The sequence below is a fragment of the Bombus affinis genome, chromosome 6, assembly GCF_024516045.1.
Source record: "Bombus affinis isolate iyBomAffi1 chromosome 6, iyBomAffi1.2, whole genome shotgun sequence".
NCBI lineage: Eukaryota > Metazoa > Arthropoda > Insecta > Hymenoptera > Apidae > Bombus > Bombus affinis.
In genome coordinates this window covers 1,524,980-1,549,331 of record NC_066349.1, presented here as the reverse complement: position 1 = coordinate 1,549,331, position 24,352 = coordinate 1,524,980, and the positions used below count along the sequence as shown (strand labels likewise).

Here is a 24,352-nt window from a genome sequence, read left to right as displayed (position 1 = left end):
GTTAACTAGTATAGTCCGATTTGGATTTATTTCAGCGCTACGACATTGGTGGCGATTAGAAGAACTTGATGTTTTTGTACTTCTATTTTTCTTTCATACTATAAATTATAATAATAATTTGCGTAAAAAGCAAACGTACAAAGAATTGGAAATTAAACTGCAAAGAGATTGTATTCTGAAATGAAGAGACGAGGTGTCAGTAAAATGGCGAAGATAAATGAATTTGATATCGTAGATCAAAATGCACAATCGAAAGTCGGAAAATTTACATTTTGGAATGGAGATGTTTACGACGGAGAATATAAAATAAATTATGATCGATTACTTTTGCTTAAGCAAGGTAACATTTCGTGAGATATTGCCCACTTTTGAAACTCTGTCAATTGAATTATCTGTGTAGGAAGAGGAACATATACTACTGATAATTTTGATACCTATCACGGAGAATGGGACGATGATACGTTTTCTAATACTGATATTCATATTAAGTAATAAAGTCTATTTCACAATTTATAATTAAATAAAATCACATACAATTTACTTAAGGTATAATAACGACGCTCAGTATCGAGGTAGAATAGATCCGAACGGAACGATGGTCGGTCTAGGAACATACATATTTCCCGATGGGTCCTCGATTGAAGCTATATGGCACAATAATATACCATCTACAAATATTATTTACAGAGAACCTCTTGGATTTGCGTGGATAGTCGAAGATATATCAGTAGATGTAAAAAGTATTTCTTTAAATCAAACATATCTATAAATTGAAGACCATAGGCCGAAAACATGATAAGCGATTTAAAAATTAGTTTCATCAAAAATATCGATCGGCATAATAATAGATATATCTTTGATTGTTTACAAAATTTCATAGATTTATCTACTTTTACGAAGTTTATATTTTTGTGCTTAAGAACTTATTCCTCTTCTAACTACCTTACAATGATTTACCTGTAAGTATATAACGTCAAAAAGTTGACAAAAATGCATTTTTCATTTTTTCCATATGGTTGTTCGATTCTCTACCATAAAAGATTGAAAACAAATGTCGAATTCGAAAATTATTATAAAAGATTCGGATTTGAATTAAAAAATTTCATATGTTGCAGTCCATCACGTTTTCCGCTGGAAACCATTTCTGGAACGATATATTGTCCGATGATAGTACCAGTAGTTCTTCCAAATCTTTCGATCAAAACGAATTGAATTAACCTACTTAATCGAAGAAATTTGATTTCTCAGTCCTCTTTGTACATCGAAGGAACTGAGTATCGGCTTATCGGCGATTTAAACAGAGGATTTTGGTTTAAACTGAACACAGTTTTCTGTTGCTCCTTCATGAACTTCTCATATTCCCTCCTGTCTTTTATGGATGTCCAACACCTGCGCACCCGATTTATAATCAATATTTGTCTCTAATAAATTGTAATTCAATTAAACTTTATCATATGGTTCTTACTTCCAAATTAGTAGAAAAGCGAGTCCCAAGCATACTATTCCGATGATGATCATAGATGAGATGACTGCTGCGTCTACCGGAGTCTGACATTGCTAAATGTATCAATGTAGATTTTAAAAAATAGGTATAACAATAACGGGTAACGTGGGTTTTATGCATTTATGGGGAATTTGAAAGTGCAAAACTACACGGAATACACATAATATGCAGAAATATTGGATCACCCCATAAGTAATGCGGAATGATCACAGGTTTATAAAATTTGAATAGAAAACTTAATTGAACAGGATAAAGAATTATACAATATACGGGAAAATTCAACACTTATTAAATGCTAGCAGGTCATTTTTTATTTTCATCTAGTATAAAAGAATCCACGACTGCTTTACTTATGGGATGACTTAATATATGTATACGTGCAAAATATTCTAAATATAATACTCTCTATATTTAATAGGTAAAACGATTTTATACTTAAAATAATTATGTTCACAAAACTATGAATTTGCAAAGTATCTGCGGTAATATTTACAAACGTGGATATATACCTTGTTACCAATCTTTAAGGTGACAACATTATTTTTCTGAAACTCGTATACATAACGTATGGAACAGGCCGTTCTCCCCATTACTGTTTTCACGACACAATAGTGTCCGTTTTCTAAAATAAATATTATATTGGCTCGTTGATCTCATAATATTTATTTACGCTCTTTCAATTTACCTATGTCAACGGATTCCACTCTTTCAATGTTGTAAGTGCTAGTATTCGTTTGACAAAATTCGTTTGCCTTTTTCGGATCCTCGACAGTGGCGTTAACGCAACGATCATAAAGAACGCACAGGCCACTGCCACCAGTGCTTATCGTTGATTCGCAATAAGTACCTCGATAATAGAAGCCGTCTGCTGCGGTAACGTTACATCTGAACAACATTCGATATATTTACAAAGAATGCAATAATTTAATATGAATTTTAAATATTCCAGCGGAACAAGATCTTTTCGCAAATAATAAATACGAACCGACATTCTCCACAGTCGCAGTATCCGTGACCAGCGCAAATTTCTTGACTTCCTGGTGCGATACAGACTTGACTTCCTGGTTCATTGGTTGATGGACACTGACAAGCGTTCCCTTCCCATCCTTCTATACATTGGCAAACACCACAATTGCAAGTGCCCTTATTTGAGCATTCAATTCCATCCATCTATAAAAAGAAGATTAATTCCATCTTTAATCCTTTCAATGAAACGACAGGATTAGTTTTGGCCAAACAAAGTATCTTAGATACGATGTTAGATCTGTCCCTGTAAGTGCATTTGACGATCAATTGGAAATAGTATATTTGTTAAACAGTATTTTGCAAAAGTATATAAAGAATAGTTCTCTTTAAATCGTATTAAATATATAATATAGAAAATACGATATAATAATAGAATAAATCGTCTGTTGAAAAGTGCTACAAATTTTCCGAATAAACCGTGCGATCCGAGTATAGTACGTGATGGCTATATGACAGTATGCAATTCCAGTATGTATAATATGTAAATAATACGTAATATGTAAGTAATCCAGAATCACCTTGTCACACGCAGAGCATTCACAAAATTCTCCTTTGTATTCATCATCGCAGAAACACTTTCCGCAAACACAGTCACCTCTCTCGGAACAAATTTTCGTTGAGTTGTCTCGGATACACTGCTGTACGTTATTTGACAGTGAACTTTCATCGCAATCACATGTTTCACCTGCGAGTTTTATCAATATTAAACAATTCCATTGCGAAGGAGAAATCAAAGCTTCTTACCGGACCAACCAGAGTCGCATTTGCATAAACCGCATTCATACGTTCCGTGCTGACAATAAGAACTTTCGGTATCTTTGCAATTACAACCACACAGAAGTTCAACATCGATTATTATATTTGACAGTTGAGAAGCCAGTTCATCCTCGATCACAACCCTTTGTTTCTGATAAAAATATAAAGTCATGTTCTCGTATAAATCATTACGCCGTGGGACTGAATTCGCGATGTAAGTAAAGTTAAGGATGGATAAGAATATGCTCAAAATAAGAATATGGTTGGAAAATCAAAAATAAAAAAAATTGCATTGAAAGCTTCATTTTCAATTCATAAACAACATGCGTATAGATGATGTAAGTTTTATACGAGTTAATATTTATAGTTTATATGTACCCATAGGTCTTTATTCCTTGGACATTCTTTGTAAGATAGTACGACCTTGAAATCGTACATCTGTCCCTCCTTTATGTCATCGCATTCCAAAGTGTTCCACTTCGAAACGTTTGCCTTGCCGCAGTTAGAAAAATACTCCATTATCAGCGGACTCGAAGAATTGTCGCGTAAGACCAATTTCGAGGTAATCTGATGATAAGCATTCTCAATGATATCCAGAATGTTCGAGCTGTCGCTGGTCAAAGTCGCGATCGTTGCTTTTTCTCTCAGCAACTTGACGATCTCTTCGTATTCGCTACGACGCTCTTCCGTCACGGCGAATATTACATTGATCTTATATTCCTGCAATAGTCTTGACAATTCTGCCAGCGAGGAATAGTCGAATTGTGCGGCTAGATAGTATTGTCCACGTTCATTAAGATGACATTTGAAGTCCTGGCGCTTTACAGCACCACCTAACTGATTACGATACGAAGATACTCGTATGAGATATCTTAAAATTTTGATAATAACATAGAAGAGGGTACCCATCACCGATCTCATTAACTCTGATATGCATATATTATCATAGTGAAATTACTTAGAATATTGACCTTAACGATACTTGATTAATCACGAATTGATTTTATACATATCGAGGTGAATCAAGATAGTGAGACGTGCTCTTTTCTATGTACCGAAATCTCTGTTTATTAAATGACAACTTTTTCTTACCTTTCCATCGCCAGCGGTATGTAAATGTCCATCGGTGGCCACTAAAATAATTTTTCGTGCCTGACGCGCCCAATTAATTTCATTGGTACAAACTATCGCCTGCACGAGTCCATCCAACGCTCCTTCTAAATTGTCAACATTTCCAGTAACTTGGCTATTATTTACCTGAAATTCAATCCATTTAATCCGTTTTGAGTTTAACTTTCTTTCAGATAATCTCGTACTTCTGTAATGAATCGCTGAATGTCACCAGTTAACTTTAAGTGATGCCAATAAGAATAAATAGGGGAGCATTCAGTGTGCTGGCTCTTGCAAGGATTCTCCTCATGCCCTGGGAAGATATATGGCATTACTGGTTTGTCAGCGTAGCTACCGAAGCCTAGACGAAAGTTATTGGTGATGCTGCCAAACGTTTGACTCATATTCCACCCTAATCTGATCAAAGTTTCCTTGTCGTCCCTCATCGACCATGTTAAGTCCATTAGATAATACAAGTCTAATGGATAATTTCTGAATCATTTTAAATCGTTAGATTTAATGAATTTTTCATTGATACATTATCAACACCTATCAACATCTTCGTAACAAAAATAATTTTATACTGAGTAAATTGAAATTATGTTTTGCAAGTTCAGGCTTGTTCACCTTGTTCGTGTTATTTCGGAAATGGGTTATCTGTCAAACGAACGTACTTGGCCAGCCGATAACGAATGGGTATTGTTATCTCGGAACGAGGTGGAATCATCACTTTTATTCGTTGCGGCCGCAATTGTATCGGTATTCGTTCCGGTTCCATATCCTGAAAATTCAAGTCCTTGATAAACTCTATCGTCCCTGCAGAACTCGTACGAATTTCCTGCGGTAGGCAACCGAATTGCTTCAATTTTTCCGGTGAGTTGCATCGCGGCCTTCCAATTGTTGAATTCGAATAAGACTGAAAGTATACGTAAAAGAGAGAATTTAAAGCGTACAACTCGAATTTCGTGTCTGAATGAAATAACTTCACTGATCCAATCGAAGAAGCATCTTGAAACATTTACCGAATCACTACACCAAGCGCAAGAAGGGCCGGCTTGCAGACAATTTTCACAAGTCTTCGCTGAAATGCACGATCTTAAAATTTGTCCTTCTAGAGTATCACATTCCTTCCATACGCAGCACAGAAAAATTACGAACAACAACTTGCAACAGATTCTCATGTTTATCATGGTCGACGACAGAATACGAAATTGAAGTTAACATCTAGCAAAAATTCACGGTCTTTATCTCCGTCTTTGTAGAAGAAATTGTCGGTTCATATTCACTAGAATATTCTTCTATTTCTTTCGTTATTTTCGCGATGATGGAAACGAATGTTGGAGGTAACTCACGCGATCGACACAACTAGAGTCTCAATGTAACTTATTTGCACTGTGATAACAAAATACGGCGTCAGCGAACAGAAGAAAGAAGGCAAAATTACGTCCGATCAGATAGTGTTTAGTAGTAATAGTAGCTTCATTTTATCTTACAGATAAATCGGTGCCGATTTTTAGCTATCAACGACAGGTATCGTAAGATCAACCAATATTGATTTATTAATCTCGTGGTTTTTCCTTTTGATGTAGTTTATTATAGCACTCGTAATGAACTACTGCCGAAGGATGAATATCTTTCTGACGCAACATGTATGACTGGATGTAGGATAAGGTTGACATCGAGAGTGTTACTATTTCGCTATAGACACATACAGCTCTAGTTGTAACCTAATGTAATCTAGTGTGTCATTACATGTGTTTGATAAACGATATCGATGCTCCTATTTGCAAGCTGTACCCAACGATTAGGAGAAAATATTTGAAAAATTGAGTAGCTGCGATCCGTTTTGTCTAATGACCTACATTATACTTCCTGAAGAATAGTTAAACTTGTTCTTCGTTTCATCCGAAAAGAAAGCCGTTCATTCCGCAGCGAATCGAAATTCCGCCACAAGCAGCTTATATAACGTCTACGTTACTTTTTTTTTCATTTCAATTTATTCGCATTCATTGGTTATTTTTTCAAGGTGTCGAAATCACTGTAAAAGAAGCACGTTTCAATGTCAACATCAATTTTAAATGAATTTACTTCTGTTTCACTGTTTGTACACGTTTACTATTCATAGAAATTAGTACGTGCAAACTGTGTATGAAGAAATTAGTTTATCTGAATTATGATACGACAAGCGTGCTGCTGCGGGTATATTATTACCCTTAGAATCGAGGTCAAAGAAAGAATTGTGAATAATTTATTAATATTACAAAATAATGAAAATTTATTTATTGTTGTATTTTTTTTTCATCGATATTAGGCAATAATAAGGCATAAATATAAAACGTGTAATTATTCTGTATCTTTAGAAAATATTTCCAGGTGTTGAGATAAATATATCGAGTACAGAAACGTGTCAAGTTGCACGATTGCGATGCGATGTTGCTGCAATGACACAGTTACTGAAAGCAATAAAAAAACCATCATCATGTATACCGTTCTACTCATGAAACTATTGCGTTATCAATTACTGATATAAGCGTAAAATTGCTTTTCCATATGGTACATTTGACTTTTTTTCAATTCACTATAACTTTTGTCAAGAACTGAATTCTAAGAGTAATATTCAACAGTGAATTGTATGTTTGCGAAGGTCGTGAAACTTTAGTGAAAGTCGGTCATTTTGCATTTTATGTTCTTTCATGCCTCTTTGTATCTATTTAGGTATAGGAATTTTTGAATAATTGGATTGCTAAAAATTAAAAACCAACGAATTATCCAATTTGTAAAATTATTTAAACATTCGATATTCATAAATAATGTTGACGAGTAGAAAATTTGATTTTATTATAATGTTCGTTTATAAAACAATCATTTGTATATCAGGGCGGACATATGGCACTCTGTTTTTAAAACGATAGCGTTCACACGATACATTAGTTGCGTTGGTTCAATAAGTTTTATCTCGAAAATCGGTAGTTCGAATGGGCCAATGCGTAAGTACAAATGATACAATTTCTCCAACTTTATTTTTTCTATTTGACATCTGTAAATTGTTTTGTAATAACAGTCTACAGAGTTATTACACGCGATTGATAAATATACTTGTTTGTTTTTTTAGCCGAATTATCAATAAAAAATCTCAGGCTATTACAAATGTTCATTATACCGTACAAAGTAAATTTTAAAAATTATATCTGTGTCGTATCTATCAATTTTTCTTATCTAACAATTATTAGCATTAAAATTGTAGACTTGTAATCTTAGATTTGTAACCTTATTATCGTAGTATGAAATTTTATTATTGTACGAGACACTAAAGCGATCCTTAACAGCATATATATAAATATGAAACTTTGTTGATATTGCGCAATATTTTCCGAAAAACACAATACACTTATAATTATAAATAGAGAAATCTATAAAAGTCTCAGTGTATCTCTTAAAAATCTTCACTTCAATTCACTTCATTATTCTACAAGACTTGAAGCCGTGTCTTTGGGAAATGGTAATTCTACAACTTTCTCGTTTCGCGAAACTTATTTTAATTTTGTGAAAGAACGACTCGCCTTAGAAACAAGCTATTTTGATTGTACATTAAAACTTGTACAAAATGGGTTTTTCACCGTTGCAATAACATGGTTATTATCTTATATTTATTACAATGTTCCATGACTTCCACATACGCGTCATTTATTCTTTCGATATGAAACTTTTTGAGATGACCAAATAATTATGGTTTCCTTTCGGAACTGGAAATACGTCTGGTCAATTGTTGATGAATAACTGTGGTGTCCGGATCTTTGGGCAACATTGTAGGAATAATTTCTTCTTCTTTCTTGACAGGAGGAGATGGTGAGTCTGATGGGTGAATCTTATTTAAAAGTAAACCTCGTACCAGCATATCCGCACATTCCCACGGAAATGCCCTAAAAATCGCAATATAAATTAGCCTATTAGACGAACAATTAATATCGTCAAAGTAACGAAAAAGATATGTTTACTTTTTTTATTTTCATGAAATTATTTCTATTGAATTATTTACCATTTCAGAATGAGAAAAATGCAAAGATAACCAGGTACTATAGCAACTTTTTCGTTGCATCTTATAGCGGAGACGATTCGATCCGCCACGTCGTTCGGAGTGAGCCTCGGCAAGTATCTAAAAAAATGCGGAGACAGACATACGAAATTAAATGTTTTGCTCGTACATTTTTATTTATGTACGTGGATACAGGAAAAAAAGATTATACCTTGTTGAAACGTTATCAAACATACCGGTGCTTCGAATGAAAAATGGACATACCACCGTGCTATTAATCTTATATCCTTCAGCCTATAAAAAAAGAAAAGAAATAATAGCATATTTGTTAAAATTAATTGAAAGAAAGCAACGACATTGATGTAAAAAAGGTAATAAACTTACAACTAGTTCCATATGAAGAGCTTCATCAAATCCAATCGCCGCGAATTTTGAGGTGCAATAACTCACCAAATGTGACACTCCTATATGTCCAGCCATACTTGCAATGCTCACAATATGACCTCTGTTATCTTCTATCATCGAAGGCAAGAACGCCTTTGTTGTCTTGAGAAAGAGAAGAAAAAAAGAATTACCATCTCTAATTACCTTAACTTTATATCTATGCATTCGTATGTCTGTTAATATTAAATTGATTTATTACGAAACATTAAAATATCCTAACGCTAAATTATACGATTGTCTCATTATCTTTAGCAGTATGGGACCCTCTACTTTCTTGGAAGAATAAAAAAGTTTATCTCGATGATAATAAAGTATACGAGTGCGAAATATATTCAGTTACGTTTACAGAAACATGCGATGTTTGCTTGTAACTTTACATGCTACTAACACAAGCAAATATAATTGTAAGACAAACTGTAATTTGTAAATACACTCTGACTACTTTACAAAATGAGGAAAGAGAGAGAATCTAGCTAATCGAATTGCGAACGTTGGGAGCGGCAGCTTGGAAAACAATAATTGACGGTACTTCTTAGAGATATGGCCGTGACATCGGATATAACAAGAGACTCATCGGCTTGTGCTCTTTACAATGCTGTTGACCTACTTCCCTAGTCGTTAGTTTATTTTTCTTCCGTTGTTCTTCCTCTGTTCATCACTTTCGAAAGTAAAGCCATCGGCGTGTAATCCGCGCATAACAAAGTTGGGGTATCGAGACAAGGTTTTCGAGAATCACGTATACGCGGAGTTTATATGTAATTCCTCGTGTCTTATAGAAGGAAGCATTTCGTTATGCCAATGAATCGACGAAATTGTGAAACGTGTGGTAATTCCAAGCGCAAGTACGCGTCGAAATTTTGCAATCGAGGCTGAAGATGCGATTACATCCGAGGTTTGAAGGAAAGGACTTCAAGATGTCTCGAACAAAGCGGTTGACAAACCTTGTCCCTCTTTTATCCTTTCTTTTTTGTCTTATTATTATCAAGCGAACATCAAGATGGATATCCCCATTGGAACGAACTGATGACGAAACGCGGCCCATAAAATCGGTATTCTTCGACCGGACGCGCTATAATTTTCTCCGTGCTCCGAATCGGCTAACTCTTCTATCGGCCGAGCGTTCGTGTAAGTCGATGATGTCTCGGCATGGATGGTGTCCCCCTGAACTTTCACTCTGTACCTTGTTACGTCGGCCAATCTCCGGTGATTCGCGAATTCACCGATATTTATATTGCTGGAGAGAAAGAGCTATTCTTAAGACAGTCTGTGACGAACAATGTCGTCATAATCTTGTCGAAGAAAATGTTTATGATTCGAAGACGTTATTTTCGACGATTATAGCGGAATAGTCGAATGGAACAAGAATGTGATAAACATAATTGCTTTTTCGACAGTGTGTTCGAGAATTACGTCAATGGGAATTCGCATTGGAGAATTCAATGCTGTCTACGCATTTGGCAAGCATACTCCTCGCGTGTCGCAATTCTGAGACACGAGTATACTGGGACTGCACGGCCGACTGGCTGCATCTATCCGACCGGTTTTCTTACCTGACCCACGGCAATACTTCTAAACGAAGGGAATATCGGGCCTAGGAATGCCTCTCACTCGGGCTTTACGCTGCGAAAGGGAGAATTGTCTTTGAGTTTAAATCGATAGATCCGTTACGAAATCCGATCGTACAAAAACTACATACGAGAAGAGTGAGAAAATTTTGTGAAGTGTCACGTTCGTTTTGAGAGTTGGAATCTTCCATAGAAATTAATACAACACGTGCATAGCTTATTAATAAATTAAAAATACCGGTTCCACGTATATTATAAATTAGTTGGTTAATCATAAATTCGTAGGATAAGCTTCTGCACAGATGAAGACCTCATTATAATTTCATAATTTCCAACGTTTCTATTCGTATGATAAATTACAAGAGGAGAATCGAAATCCATGATAATAAAGTTGAGATGGAAACATACCCAAAAGTGACTCATTACGTTAACTTCCATTGTTCGGATAATAAGGTTGTCCGGCGTGTCCAAAAGTTTATAGCCATTTCCTATACCTGCATTGTTTATCAGAATGGTTACCTGTAAGATTTATATATGTAATCAGTTCTCATAATTCGACCCTTCGTTACTTAACAGGTTATGAAATCGAGTGATTTATGTCATAAAAATACCGCGAAAAGAGAAAGATGCCAGTTGATGCGAATATGTATACATATACAGACACGCAGTAATAGCAATTTCGAAATACCACATTTCCTTTAAATAAAAATTATGCAATATAATAACCATCGCATATTAATGTTTTTGTTAAGAGATTTTTCAAGATTTTCCAAAGTCTTGGAACGTGTTTTCAAATTGAATGACATTGTGTTATCTTCACTTCTTCAATTATTGCATCGATTACGCAATTCTCACCTTTCCAACTTCTTTCTTCACTTGCTCTGCTTTCTTGTAAATATCCTCCCGATCGCATAGGTCGCAAACATAACCATAACAAATACCACCTGCGGATTTCACCAGTTTGACAGTCTCCTCGATACCTGAAAATACGAAAGGAATCTCGTTAATAAACTAAATGTGCGGAAGTAAACTTTCCATGAGGGCTGTGTCTTCAAAATCAAAAATACAATGTTACTGATTAAGATGAAAATTGTATCGAAGAATCGTTATAACTAGACTACAGAACTTTATGCATCTATGGGAAATTTGAAGATGATTATATGAAATAACAATAGTACAGTGGAACCTCGATTATAACGTAAGAAAATAGTTAGATAGAATAGTTCTTTGCAAGGAGGGTTAGAAAACAAGAAGAGAAATTGAAAGAAATTGTTACATTTTTACTCGAAACTTTACATCCTCGTTTCATATTAATATTTATGAAATAGTTCAAAATAAATAATTATTTCTCATTTCTTCATGAATACAAAGTTATTCGATTATCGAAAGATTCAAACAGCATTATGATCAGTTCGAATAATAATTATGGCTCTACTGCACTTTTCAATGTTGTTTATATTAGAATATTCTCAGTAAGACATTTACATATTGTCCAGGGCAGTATGATTCAACTTAAACGATAATAAAATGCGATAAAAGATATAATGTCATCTTAGTAAACAAGCGCTTACGTAATTGTACACAAACTACCTGATACGATCTGCAATATCATAATATATTTTGAATGCTGCAATCTTGATGCATAAAAAGTTTTTAGAAACTTTACAAAGTTCGGCTATTCCTGTATCTTTATAACAAGTCATCAGAGCAGATGAGTAAGGTCAACATACACAAGGATACGTTTATCAAGCAACAATCCCTCGATTACTTTTTCTTTTCACTTGTTTCATAATATGATGGGAATTTCATGCAAATGAAATCACTTACCACGTTCTTAATTCTGAGAAAGTTTACAAAGATTCAGAAGATCTGTAAGTGCCGCTATCGCGCGCTGGAATATTCGCTAACAGCGAGAAACTAGCATATATTAGGTCGACCGGTAGAACACCTGTTGTTATTGGTTAATATCGTGTCTGACTCTTTCTAGATCCTTTCCAGATTTCAGGATTTAGATGATTCAAATTTATTAATAACTTGTTAGTGATATATGCCACGGTGTAAATTCGCAAAATGTAAGTTTAAATAAACTGTGGTGTAAATAATGTTATTAACAGTTAACGTTAATAAATAATAATAAATATCAGGATATCTACTCTGGAAGACTAACTTTTTACATTGTTTAATATCTTACATTTTAAACTGCATATTCGAGTTTATTCTGGAATGGAACTTTTCCATTATACTTCTCCAGGAAAATGTATAACGAACCATTTATGATAAACGTTTCAATATTTCATGAAAAGTAATAATTCAATTTATTTAGACTAGTGTAGCGAATGAATTAGACTGGGCCACTACAGTTTTCAACCAAATGATTAAATAATTAGGAAATAAATGTATTTAGAAACATTCCATTTATGATAAACATCAGCAGATACCCTGATACTTAGCGTTGACAGTGTAATTTAACTTTCTTTTATTTCTCAATAAGTTTAAAAAATCTGGACATAGCAGTGGATTGTTTGCCTAATCGAAAGAGCAGCTTTTCGCGGGTAGAAAGTCGAAACGCGTGGAGAGGCAGTTGTTTCGCTTCTTGACTAAGTGGTACGCGTGCTCACGTAGAATATGAAAGATAATTGCAACACAAGGAATATCCTGTTTCTAGTTTATATTATATCCCATACGATCGTTCCGTTTTTTCGGCAAAGTCTACCGAATTAAAAATCCGATCGGTTCCCTAGTTATTCGCGGATAGAGATTGAAATCACGTTCGATTGAGCCACGCTCAATGTGATTACCAAACCGCGGTGTCTATTGGAGAAAAGTGGGCACCGATGTAGAAATCATGAGCGGGTGAACGAATCCAAAGGAGCAGCCAAGAGAACCTGTACGGGAGAATATCGTAGTGGTAGCGTAAAATTCCATATTTTTTCTCAACAATCAACCAGTTCGCCCAGGCTTAAGTGTCGCGTTATATTGCTCTTTCTTGTTTCCTTGCGCGATCTGTTTGATCAACAACTACAAAGTGCAATTCTTGATTTCTCATTTTTCAACGTTTATCTTCGCGTTTAAAAGACTGCGCATGTAATGACTGCGGATGCCATTCATTGCAAGATTTCAAACGATATTTCAGAAGTATCTATTTAGAGATATTATATCTTTAGATATCAATGAAGCTGAGTGTTTGTCTTTACTTTTTAAAGATGCAGCATAGTAGAGATGAATATTATGCAATAGTTAGAGGATGATTTAATGAATAAACGCACTACTATCAGAATGATCGATTCTATTCAAGTAGGGTTTCGATTCTGACGACACAAATGATAAATATAATTGAAAATATTTGTAAACAAACGCAGACTTTCGACATCCAAACAAGTAAGATAATTTCTAGTTAGTCATACTCAGAGTATGCAAATACGTTATTACAAGTTTTGTTTCCGTTCATCAAAAAATAATTTGTTGTCGCAATTTCTTCCATAACTCTGAGGTGATATTACCAGATACGTGCGTAAAAATCAATACTAGTTTTATGTTAAAAGCAAATAACATTTAGTCACTAATAAAACTTACTTTAAAATGTAAATAACGCCACAGTTAGAGTTACTTCTACGACTACGACTAACTATGCTACAATAGTCACGATTACTTGCTCGCGTATCGCCGAATCGTCGTGCATGTAGATCTCACGACGCTCAATGCTTGACTTTTCTTGTAACCTGATCTGAGCGTGTATTTATGGCGTGGGCAGAGGTACGCGTGGCTTTCTTGCCTTTAGACGCGGTGACATCAGCTTTTTACCCGAACGTGCAGAGATCGCGCATGTAATTCTCCACGTGTAGATTGCACTTGACCGCTTGACCAATCTGCGTATTTAGTCTGCGCGTACAAAAAAATTCATTTGAGTTGCTGATGGAGCAACCCCATTTAATGTATTGCATGAAAAACATGTAGTGTTGTTGGGATAAATAAAATGTTATACAATATTATGTATTATATATTATAAGATGTATGGTAAATACTATATAATAACATAATTATTTTCTAAGTTTATTTGTCCATTTATTTGTAAGGCAATTTTCAAATAGAAGCAAGATTTCCCTATCGTAATTTTTATTAAATGATTCAATCGTTTGTTAATATGTAAGTCATGTAAAAGACACTACAATCGAACTTATTTATTTCAAGTATAATTTACCTCGAGTATTACCTGAAGTATTCGTCATCTAGGTTTTAAGAAAAGAAGGTGGAGACACGGAGAATTATGATTCACATTGATTCACTCAAGATCTATGAAATTTTATGGAGGCAGTGAACGATGAATATCAGCCGAAAATACGTCACATCATTGATTCGAGATCATTAACACGACAGAATTTCAAAAGGTTGTTCCGTATTCTGTAGTCATCGTCAGAATATAATGTTAAGTATGATTATTGCGCAAGAGAATTTTCGTTCTGTCATTTCGTATCGAATTGCTTGTATTAATTTTTAAAATCGGAGGTTTAGATTTGTTATTTATCTAGATTTATCCATTCATTTATAAGTTCCCATATTATGAAAATTTTTCCCTAATTTTTATATATTTTCATTTGTAAGCTAATCCTTCTAAGATCGAATATCTTGTAATTTGTGAGAATAATTATTTTGTACTTTTACTTAAAGAAACAATAAAATACTGAAATGTAAGCCCAGTTTACCGGAAATAGCTGTGTTAAATTAAAAATTATAAAGAATTATCATGCGCATATGCGAATGGAAACAGGAAACTTTGTGCAATTAACAAATAATTAATAATTATAATAATAAAGAATAATTAAGAAGAATAATTGAAGCTAAGAATTAAAAACCTAACAACATAATAAATGTCATGGTAACAACTATTATATAATTCACGTGCATAAATATTGTATATCTTAACACTTATCGTGTAAATAATTGTTGTACATTGATGATTAATACTTATACTGGAAGCAAAAAAATAGGTAATAGCACTGCATATAGATTTTATAAGTCCAACGATCATCAATTTAATTTCTGCAACTTTGAAACGTAGAATTTAATTTGGGAAACTTCGTACAAAACAGAAAATGTTTCACATCTAGAGCGTATATTGTTTTGTATTGGAACGTATCTTATCATAATCGTAATCTTTTTTTAATGAGATAAGAACTCGTAACTCGAATGACTCAATCCTTTCCAGTTTCCAAACTTCACATAAGTAAATAAATCATTACATAAGCAAAAAAAATGCTCCGTAGTCTGAATGTTTCTAATCATGATTCCGCAAATAATATAACGAGCGTGACATTTGATTAGCGAATATATACCAAGATCAGCTAATGTATACTACATATTTTGCTCTTAATTATTGTAATTTAGATTTGACACAACAATAATTATTCTCTCAGGTTGTCCAGTTTCTTTTTCAAGTTAGAACTTGTATTCACAGTATTCTGTATCGTTACAGCCAAACTTTTTAAACTTTTAACTATTTTAAGAACGAACAGACAAAAATATTAAAAAAGAACAAAGAAATAAAAAGCATGGAGCTAATAGTAAAAAAAATATAAAGTAAAAATGCAAGGGTAAGAAGGGAGTCGTATCTACTGTGTAAAAATTCAGTAATGAATAAATCATAATCGTCTTAATCGAAAAGACAAATGGGAAGGACAAAACCGATAGTTCTTCGTGATTTTTATATTCCATCCGGGATAAATTCAAGGACGTAACGTGACGTTTGGAAATTAAGCACCGTGTGTTCGGTTCTATTAATTCGCGTTGGAAGTCCAGACACGCTTCGAACGACCTTGAAATTTGGATGATTATCAAGAGACAAGCGTGGTTCGTGCAATGTGCGACTATAATTATCTCGTCGACATGAACAAGGCGGCCTTCGTATTCTAGTCAAGGCCTAAACACTTCGTGGATAGTCCGCTCGTGGATTGAACACTTTCGATTTCGATGACCCGAAGGGACGACGTTCCGTTCAATTGTCGTGAAAGATATATAGGTAGACAAAATATATAGATTTCCTGAAACCTTTTCGTATATTATTTCAAATCCGCTAAGAAATCTATGAAAAATGAAATCATAAAAAAAAGTGCTTGATGAGAATTCTTGAGAAACATCATCGTTTTATACGAGGATAACTATTCAAAACAAATGTTTGCTTCTTTTAGTCGAGGACAATTGGCGTTCTTTAGGATTATTACATTTATGAATTTTAAAGATGCGATAAGGTCGCAACTCATTGACAAATTTTAAACGTAACATACAAGAAAAGCGAGACGAACCGTATATAATATCGTATTAAAGGTCATTGATGGTTGAAAATTAAATTATGAATATACGACTGTCTACGACCCTCGAAGAATATATTATCAAGAAGATGTTATGTTAAGATTACATAATAGACGCTGTTAAGGAAGTAGTTATGTCACGTTAAGTTAGACTCGTGTTTGCTGGTGATAGCTCGTTGAAATCTATGTCTTAAACGGATCGGTGTAGTTTTCTGTTTTATGTCACTGTCTATTTCTAGCATCTATTTCATCGTTAGGTATTTATTTGAGGATATATTTCTTTAATTTTAAATTCCAGTTATAATCCTCGACCTTGTTAAAATTGTTTTCAGTTCAACCTTGAAATTCGATAATCTCAAAAACAACTTAATTCTCTAATCAAATCTACAAATTTCGAAACAGGTACTTACCAGCCTTATTAACGTCCCAGATGACAACGATGGCGCCCAGATTAGCTAGCCTGAGGGTGACAAGCCTTCCCAAGACGCCACCACCCCCAGTCACCAAAGCAATCTCTCCAGCTATACTCTTCATCTTATACTTCTCCGGGATAAATAATCTGATGGTATTCTTGATGATGAATCCTACCGTGAGGATCAGGAAACTGATCACGTTTGCGACGTCGGCGAGAAAAGACATGATCGACACGTTTCTTTTGGCCAAATGTTTCAACTGTTTGGACTTGCTTCAACGTCTTATATGTACGCAACTCTTCTATGATTCGAAGAGGTCGAACGATTAGGATGTCATAGCTTGTCGCAGCTCAAAGAATGTATTTATTGCCAGGAGAAAAACCGTTGCTGGAACTACGACTAAAAACTGGATAATGCCGGAGTGAACACCGTATCAATAGTTTTGGATTTGTCTGAAAAACATAATTATTACCACTATGAAATAACAAATTAGGTACTTAAGATTGGTCGTACGAGTAAGATCAATAACATATAACAATGTATTATATTTATCGAATATCGTATTCTTTTTCTGTCATTATGCGATTCGTTATATTTAACGATTACCGAACATATAAAAAGGATTTTAAACAAATAAATAGTTAATAACGTAATACGAATATTCTGATGAATGTACACAATTTCGTGTTCTAATCGATCGAGGAATGGAAAATAAATGTAAAGAAATGATATTTGCAAGTTCATCGACCAGCTGCGTTAGATACTCTAGTGATATAGAAACTAGTTTACGCTTTCTCCAAAATTTCGTATCACTTTCTTTTTATTCTCATAGGAAATAGGACGTCCGAAGACGAGAAGAAAAGCGCAAAGATTTGGGACGTTATCTAAACTTGAACGTTTCAGAACAGAATATTTCCGTTCGCATTCCTATTGCGCTATACAACTTCTACCAACGCAATTCACGATTTTTCCGGTAGTTGATGTTACGACGAACCACGAATATCCAGCATCGATTCGCTTTCTAATGAGACGCGAAATTCACTTTCGATTTTCAGCCATGTATTCCACTCACGGAAAGCTCGTAATTTTTCGATTACTTTCAGCCACAAAACTATCACGAATAAAATGATTTTTTTGTGTGTACAAAGTGAAACGGATGAAAACGAAGATTAAACGTTATAACTGTTACCCGAATTCGTTTCGTGGTATACTATCTGTTTACTTTGTTCGAATCGATGAAAGAAAAACGATATAATACGTATTACGTATAAACGTTACACGCATAAATCTCAAAAATCAGGAAACAGAAGAAAAAGTGCTTCTTAACTTGTCAAAAATAAATGTTAAATTTTTCGTGCGTAATATTAATTATGTAATATGTTATTATTTTCTGGTTATTACTCGATACATATATCACTTGATATTACTCGACATTCTTGTACGTTATTTATGACAATATTTTATTTCTACAAAATTAAACGACAATGTTCTAATTCAGACAAAATTAGATGGTGACGTTCTAACTAATATAAAAAGCTACATTGATGATTTAAACCGTCAGCGAATTTCTGTGTCACGTTTCGTGTGTCAGAACACAGCATCAACGAGGTACAACGAAACCATAATAATAGTCGCGTACACGAAGCTTTTTATGTCGAACCAATTTCCTTCAATTATTCGATCTAGTTTACAACTGAATGATACTTCGATAGTTACATCGGGCATTTTCGATCATCGTTTTTTGAAAAGTTTAACAAATCAAAAGCGAATTTCGAGCTACGTTAAAAGTACACAAATGGTGTTTATTATCAGATACCGCGGGAAGAAAAGAGACGAAGAAGACAAAATAACAACGACACTGACACTTTTCGAAGGATCTAGCGAAATTCGATTCGAGAAATCGGAGGGCTACTTTCAAAACTGTTCGCTTGCGTGAAACTATCGAGTATCGTTAATACATAAATTCAATTTGCGGTCGTTGCAAGCTGTAAGTTTTCCTTATCGTTACGCCACGATATTTATAGAGTTCATTATACCGAGAAATTCCTCGTAATTTGTGATATATCTTAGCGAACAAATGAAGATAAAAACGAAAAGAAGTATTCCTCGATTCAGACGATTCCTCTTGTAAAATTTATAAAATATACACGATCGATTAACAATGCGTAGATTGGATAAAAAGGATCTTACTATCAGAAGGTAAATCTCTTTTGGCGTTGCGGAGTCATTGGCGTTCGCAAACGAAAACAGGCGAAACACGGGTGTAACGAGGAGGGAGCGTGCCAGTAAGGTACGAAAGTACGTACCTATGCGAAAGTCGCCCACTGAACGAGATACTCGTCTCACCGGCACTACGGTCGTCGGTCTACTGAATAAAACGGTGGCTTCGGTACGCCTTTACCCCCTCGACGATCTCCAGCAGCAGACTACGCGCATCAGCCGAGATACATAAGTAACAAGCATTAATATAAGCGTGGTAATTGCACGTGCATCAATCAATTATCTTTTGTGTGTTATCTTTCTTTCCTTTGGGCGTTTAGATCGGTTGTCGTTAATCTAGAACGGATTTTTTAACACAATGAATATTTCTTAATAGAATGACGATATATTATAAGTATAATTATAAAGTATTATTTATTTATACAATAATTGTTATAGTGATCATTTTGTTACGTAGACAGTATGGTGAAGCCTAAGTAAATAGAAAAAAAGATATACATAGGTCAAGGTAGACTTTTGCAAAATATTTGAATGTAAATTTTACTACTGTACTTTGTAAATTCATTGGTAAATAAGCTGCACACATGTAAGAAGCAATGATTTTACTTGTGACCCCGGCTTCTTCTTTGTTTCTTCGTCACGAAAACCCGTTACCTCATCCAAATCGCTTCCTTTACCTTCCAAGATTCCCAAAATGAAACTAGATTCATTTTATTATTATAGTAAAAATAACTTCCAAGTTTTGTCAAAGAAATATTTCATGATGACTTATTTCGTTTTTTGTCACGTAAAATATTATGTAATCGTATCATGCATAGCTGATATCTGAAGAAATTTAAATCCTTAATCTCTGCAGATTCTTATATGGATCCACTATAACGTAATCATTGGTAGCTTCGCGACATCGTTCCGTTTCATCATGGCTCGTTGTTTGCGTAATTTACGAACTGATACACCGATACAACGGTACCTCGATACAAAAGGTCCGTTGATCCACCGGCGCGCTTCCTTCGGTTTCCTTCGATTCTCTCTTGAAGGAAACAAAACGATGGATAAATGAAATTTTGTGTACGAATATTCTGTATGTCTAGCTATATGTTGCTATATATCAGCTTTCGTTGCCGTTGTACACACGATGGATATTGAGATACCAGTTTATCATGCCAAGGTGATCCAGTTGATATTTAAGAAGTAAAAACAGTGTTCAGGTAACGGATGTTTTATCTGAGAAAGCAGACCAATATTAACAGCGCGAGTAAAAATGATAGGAACTCTAGGCCTAAAAATTATATCTGATTGTTACAATTATAGCTGACTATAATTTGAAGCGTTAGAATAGAAATACTATTGCTATGGAAATTAGAATCGAACAATGTTTATTCTGTTCCCCTTGGTATCGATAGCGTGGCTAAATTTGAAACAGAATCTTAATTTATCTGAGTCAAGAGATTTCGTTTCGTATAAACACAAACATTGATAATATTCGTATGTGAATGTTTCATTTTAAAAAGAAAAATTACTAATCGTAACGAAAAAGTAAGACTATTTTTAATTTTGCCGTTTTTCTTACGATGAGTCATAAGGATATATATGTTTGAAAATTTATAATAAACTAAAAGGCATAATTTATAAAGTTATAAAGTATAAATAGATGGCTCCCTAATTATTTTGTAAGTTTACGATGAAATGGAAAGTTACATTCCATCGTACAACCATTGAACTTGAAATACAAGAAATCTTTTTCTTGGCGACTTGGCAAAACTACAGGTTGTTTCGCGAAGCTAGTTCGAGAAAAGCAACAGGTGAAAGTGACCGATTTCGAATAATTCGGAAGTTCTTGTCAAGCATTTCGCATTAAATCAATAATTGATTGTTAACGATGTTGATTGCTCGAAAAATTTTTGTGACGTTAAAGAGTGGGGAAGGGAAGAAGTAAGAAGATCATTAGCGCCGAGTTTTCGAAATGATCTTTCCAAGAAAATCTCCCTCTCTTAACGAACCCCGTGACGTTCAAAATAATTATTATATTACTCATATTTTTATTATCTTATTTTGAGCGCGTTTTAGTAATCTAAAAATAAACCAATTAACTTTTTGGCATTTATCTTCTTAGTTCACGTACATTCCACTTTGACTCTTTGAAATATAATATTGAATGATATGAAGTAATTACAATATCACGGTTCGATTAAAAAAAATTTTTTTTTTTTTTAACTTTATAAGTTTCATTTTTCTTTCATTTTTGATATTTGATGAAATCTCATTTTGAGATTTTTTTACGCAAAGAAATGATTATTTATAGAAAACAAACATAGTAAAATACTCACCGTTTTTTTTTTTCTTTTTTTTTTTTTTTTTTGTAATTTTGAACAAATATACAGCTAAAGTATGCTTTAGGAGTGAGTAAAACTGTTAACATTCGAGATACATATTTGAGTAGAAAGGATCTTGATAATCACTGTCCAAGTGGTCGGTTGCTTCTCTAAATAATTACTAAATAAGTAAATATGAAAACGTACAGATGTTAGGACTTTGGAACCACTTTTTGACTCTGTATATTTCTATATACATTTCATTATATATGCATTCTGTTATATGAATAATTTAAATGATTTATGATCTAAATACACTAATTTTGTAGATTGTGAATTTTCATCTTTAATTTAAAAATTAAAATGAGTGTGCCGTCAATTTTGAAAAATCGATTAAAAATTTAGTAATTTGCATATGTACATACACGTGTAAGTATACATTTTGTACAGAGGGTTATCAAGTCTTTGAGTTTGCGTCGCGTCGGTAGATACATTTGAGATAAAGATACTCGCCCATAGATGGCGTTTCTGTATCGGAAACTTGGTAGGTTTAATTTATAATGAAGTTTAATTTCGTAAAACAATTATAAATTACCAAATACTTTTCGAAAAGAAAACAATAAAAAAAAACAAAAAAATATTATCTTCTTTTTTAAAATAAATAGGTATTATAGGCTACATTTCGTATTATGAAGCATGCTTTGTAGGATTACTTTTATGAGGCTTACATTCGTGTTTTCATCGCACGTGCGCCAATCCTTGAGCGCCATAAGCGATGAAAGAAAATTTAGTATGTCCTGTCTGCTTGAAAGGACACGATAAAAGTGTACAATAGCTCGTAGTGTTGTTTACCTTTCATTTATTCATTAATTCATGTACGACTCATTACGAGGATCAACAGATTGCATAGGTAATGAAATGGCCGCGCTGATCTGGCATTGTTCCACGCTTGTTTCTCCGCAACATGTGATTCATCCCTTGCTATGATCGAAACTGACGAAGGTTTTTTGACGAAAGTATTTTTTCAAAGAACAAAATTTTAACAATCAAGCGATATGATAATAGGAGATACGCGATTTGCATCGAAAATGATAGTTTTAGAGTATCTCGTATCCTAAAACAGTGAGAGTCAAAAGTGTAAAAAATGTAAATTGTGGAATTTTTTCTCCTTCATATTCTATGAGCACGGGTCGTTAATAACGTTTCCATTTCTCTACTTTTTTCGTCTTTTGTAGAAAGAAGTACTACTGACCTAGAACTGGAATGACGTCCTTTCACCCGGTATTCAATAAGTTTTGCCATCTTCCTACGCTTATGCTACGAAACTCATTCGTGTGAACTGGATTCTCTCTGTAATTCGAATTACAATCACGCGTGTAAGTACATGTACGCGAATTATCTTCAAGTACAGACGAACGTACATTTTCCAGTGTGCGTACATACGTGTATGGTCGAAAAACGAAATAAATCGTTTCGATTGTGTAAGCTGGAGTATTATAATACTCCATCTACATTGCATGCACGTAATTCGAAGATTCACTCGAATCTCGTAACTTTCTACCCGAAGAAGAATAACACAATCTGATGGATTGCAAATCAATGATCTCCAGTAATTTCCCGTAACACATGTATTACTTACTTTGATGGCAGCAAAGGAGGGAAAAATCCGGAATACTGAAATTAAAAATATAGCAAATAACTGTTTCTATAGAGACAGGTGGGACAACACTGCCTTCCTTAATTAAAATGTCTTATCTGGTATTTTTTCAGATTTCAACATACGTACATCGAAATATTTCAAGTTGCACGTGTATTTTATTTTTTTAAGTAAAATTATATATTACACAGGCTGTCATAAAATAGTAATTAAATATTTTAAATTAAATGAAGAAAAATCAAAAGATGTTGCAAAGAAAATGATAAAATTTAAATTTCCTTTAGCAGTGGTAAATAGGACACTTCAACTAAAGAGGGCAAGATATCAACGAAGATCATTGCAAAATAAACGATAATAATATCTATGTCAAGAAATATAGAAAAAGATATTAATTAGGATAACTACTTTCTTTAGCTATTCTCATTGAATCCAAATATTTTTTCAACGAATTAAAAATTTATATTAAGGAATTAAGCATTACAATTGAGTTATCCCTTGGTTCGTCACTTTCCTAAATGGAGATCACAATTTCTGCAATTTTCTTCCTGTACCCTTCATGCTCTATATATGTACACACACATATAGCCAATTCAGTCAACCGCGTGCTAACGCTGTATAAAATGATAGGATAGATAAAAAGACAGGAAGAGAGAGGAACTTTCACCATAAAACCCAGTACAGGCTTTTTCTACGGTATTAGGGATCTATAGCATATTCATCTTGTGAGATACTATACTATAGTAAATCCAGTAGTGTATAGGAAGTGGGTTCTTTTGGCGCTACTTTAGCATCAACCTCATCATTTCCTTCGTTATTATCTGATTCTTCACTGTGAATTTATCTTTTGCACCACATATTTTCACAACAAATCCTATGTATTTATATTTAATAAAGTCCACGTGTATTGGTATGTAATATGAAGAAACACATCAACAGAGGAATGTACAAAATATTTCTTTACAAAATTGTGAATCAGTAGTCAAATCAGTGATTTAAATGCAATGGTACGA

At 33.9% G+C, this 24,352-nt stretch overlaps 3 protein-coding genes across 7 annotated transcripts; 1 reads left to right on the top strand and 2 right to left on the bottom strand.

Moving 5' to 3' along the window:
* The first annotated feature begins 143 nt into the window (after window positions 1–143).
* LOC126917289 (uncharacterized) lies at window positions 144–1,217 on the top strand. The gene is made up of 4 exons (XM_050724032.1): window positions 144–340; window positions 401–488; window positions 547–733; window positions 1,116–1,217. Exons 1-4 carry the CDS (start codon window positions 181–183, stop codon window positions 1,215–1,217), a joined length of 537 nt encoding a protein of 178 aa, XP_050579989.1. The 5' UTR covers window positions 144–180.
* LOC126917238 (integrin beta-nu-like) lies at window positions 479–6,334 on the bottom strand. 4 transcript variants are annotated; one of them, XM_050723936.1, is made up of 13 exons: window positions 5,419–6,099; window positions 5,071–5,312; window positions 4,603–4,888; window positions 4,379–4,543; window positions 3,665–4,123; window positions 3,275–3,437; window positions 3,049–3,215; window positions 2,490–2,674; window positions 2,190–2,389; window positions 2,014–2,126; window positions 1,466–1,557; window positions 1,223–1,389; window positions 479–1,144 (listed from the first exon to the last, which is right to left on the bottom strand). In XM_050723936.1, the coding sequence occupies exons 1-12, from the start codon at window positions 5,584–5,586 to the stop codon at window positions 1,245–1,247; spliced, it is 2,385 nt and encodes a 794-aa protein (XP_050579893.1). In that variant the 5' UTR covers window positions 5,587–6,099; the 3' UTR covers window positions 479–1,144; window positions 1,223–1,244. The 4 variants fall into 4 exon arrangements, 3 of the variants coding, with proteins under 3 accessions (XP_050579893.1, XP_050579892.1, XP_050579894.1); XR_007710893.1 differs by lacking the exon at window positions 2,014–2,126 and having other exon boundaries at window positions 5,419–6,334; XM_050723935.1 differs by having other exon boundaries at window positions 479–1,389.
* Window positions 6,335–7,209: 875 nt separating this feature from the next.
* On the bottom strand, window positions 7,210–19,603 carry LOC126917267 (estradiol 17-beta-dehydrogenase 11-like). 2 transcript variants are annotated; one of them, XM_050723990.1, is made up of 8 exons: window positions 19,460–19,603; window positions 17,151–17,605; window positions 11,294–11,418; window positions 10,847–10,957; window positions 8,814–8,975; window positions 8,641–8,723; window positions 8,433–8,549; window positions 7,210–8,316 (listed from the first exon to the last, which is right to left on the bottom strand). In XM_050723990.1, the coding sequence occupies exons 2-8, from the start codon at window positions 17,377–17,379 to the stop codon at window positions 8,121–8,123; spliced, it is 1,023 nt and encodes a 340-aa protein (XP_050579947.1). In that variant the 5' UTR covers window positions 17,380–17,605; window positions 19,460–19,603; the 3' UTR covers window positions 7,210–8,120. The 2 variants fall into 2 exon arrangements, with proteins under 2 accessions (XP_050579947.1, XP_050579948.1); XM_050723991.1 differs by having other exon boundaries at window positions 19,344–19,536.
* Window positions 19,604–24,352: the final 4,749 nt, after the last annotated feature.

Coding starts and splice junctions, on each gene's coding strand:
- LOC126917289 (XM_050724032.1), top strand. CDS start 181: ATGAAGAGACGAGGTGTCAGTAAAATGGCGAAGATAAATGAATTTGAT. Junction 341..400: donor ATTACTTTTGCTTAAGCAAG/GTAACATTTCGT, acceptor TTATCTGTGTAG/GAAGAGGAACATATACTACT. Junction 489..546: donor AATACTGATATTCATATTAA/GTAATAAAGTCT, acceptor AATTTACTTAAG/GTATAATAACGACGCTCAGT.
- LOC126917238 (XM_050723935.1), bottom strand. CDS start 5,586: ATGATAAACATGAGAATCTGTTGCAAGTTGTTGTTCGTAATTTTTCTG. Junction 4,889..5,070: donor ATTCGTTATCGGCTGGCCAA/GTACGTTCGTTT, acceptor AAAATGATTCAG/AAATTATCCATTAGACTTGT. Junction 1,558..2,013: donor CCTTAAAGATTGGTAACAAG/GTATATATCCAC, acceptor TGATACATTTAG/CAATGTCAGACTCCGGTAGA.
- LOC126917267 (XM_050723990.1), bottom strand. CDS start 17,379: ATGTCTTTTCTCGCCGACGTCGCAAACGTGATCAGTTTCCTGATCCTC. Junction 11,419..17,150: donor CTGGGACGTTAATAAGGCTG/GTAAGTACCTGT, acceptor TCGTATTTTCAG/GTATCGAGGAGACTGTCAAA. Junction 8,317..8,432: donor ATTTTTCTCATTCTGAAATG/GTAAATAATTCA, acceptor TGCGATTTTTAG/GGCATTTCCGTGGGAATGTG.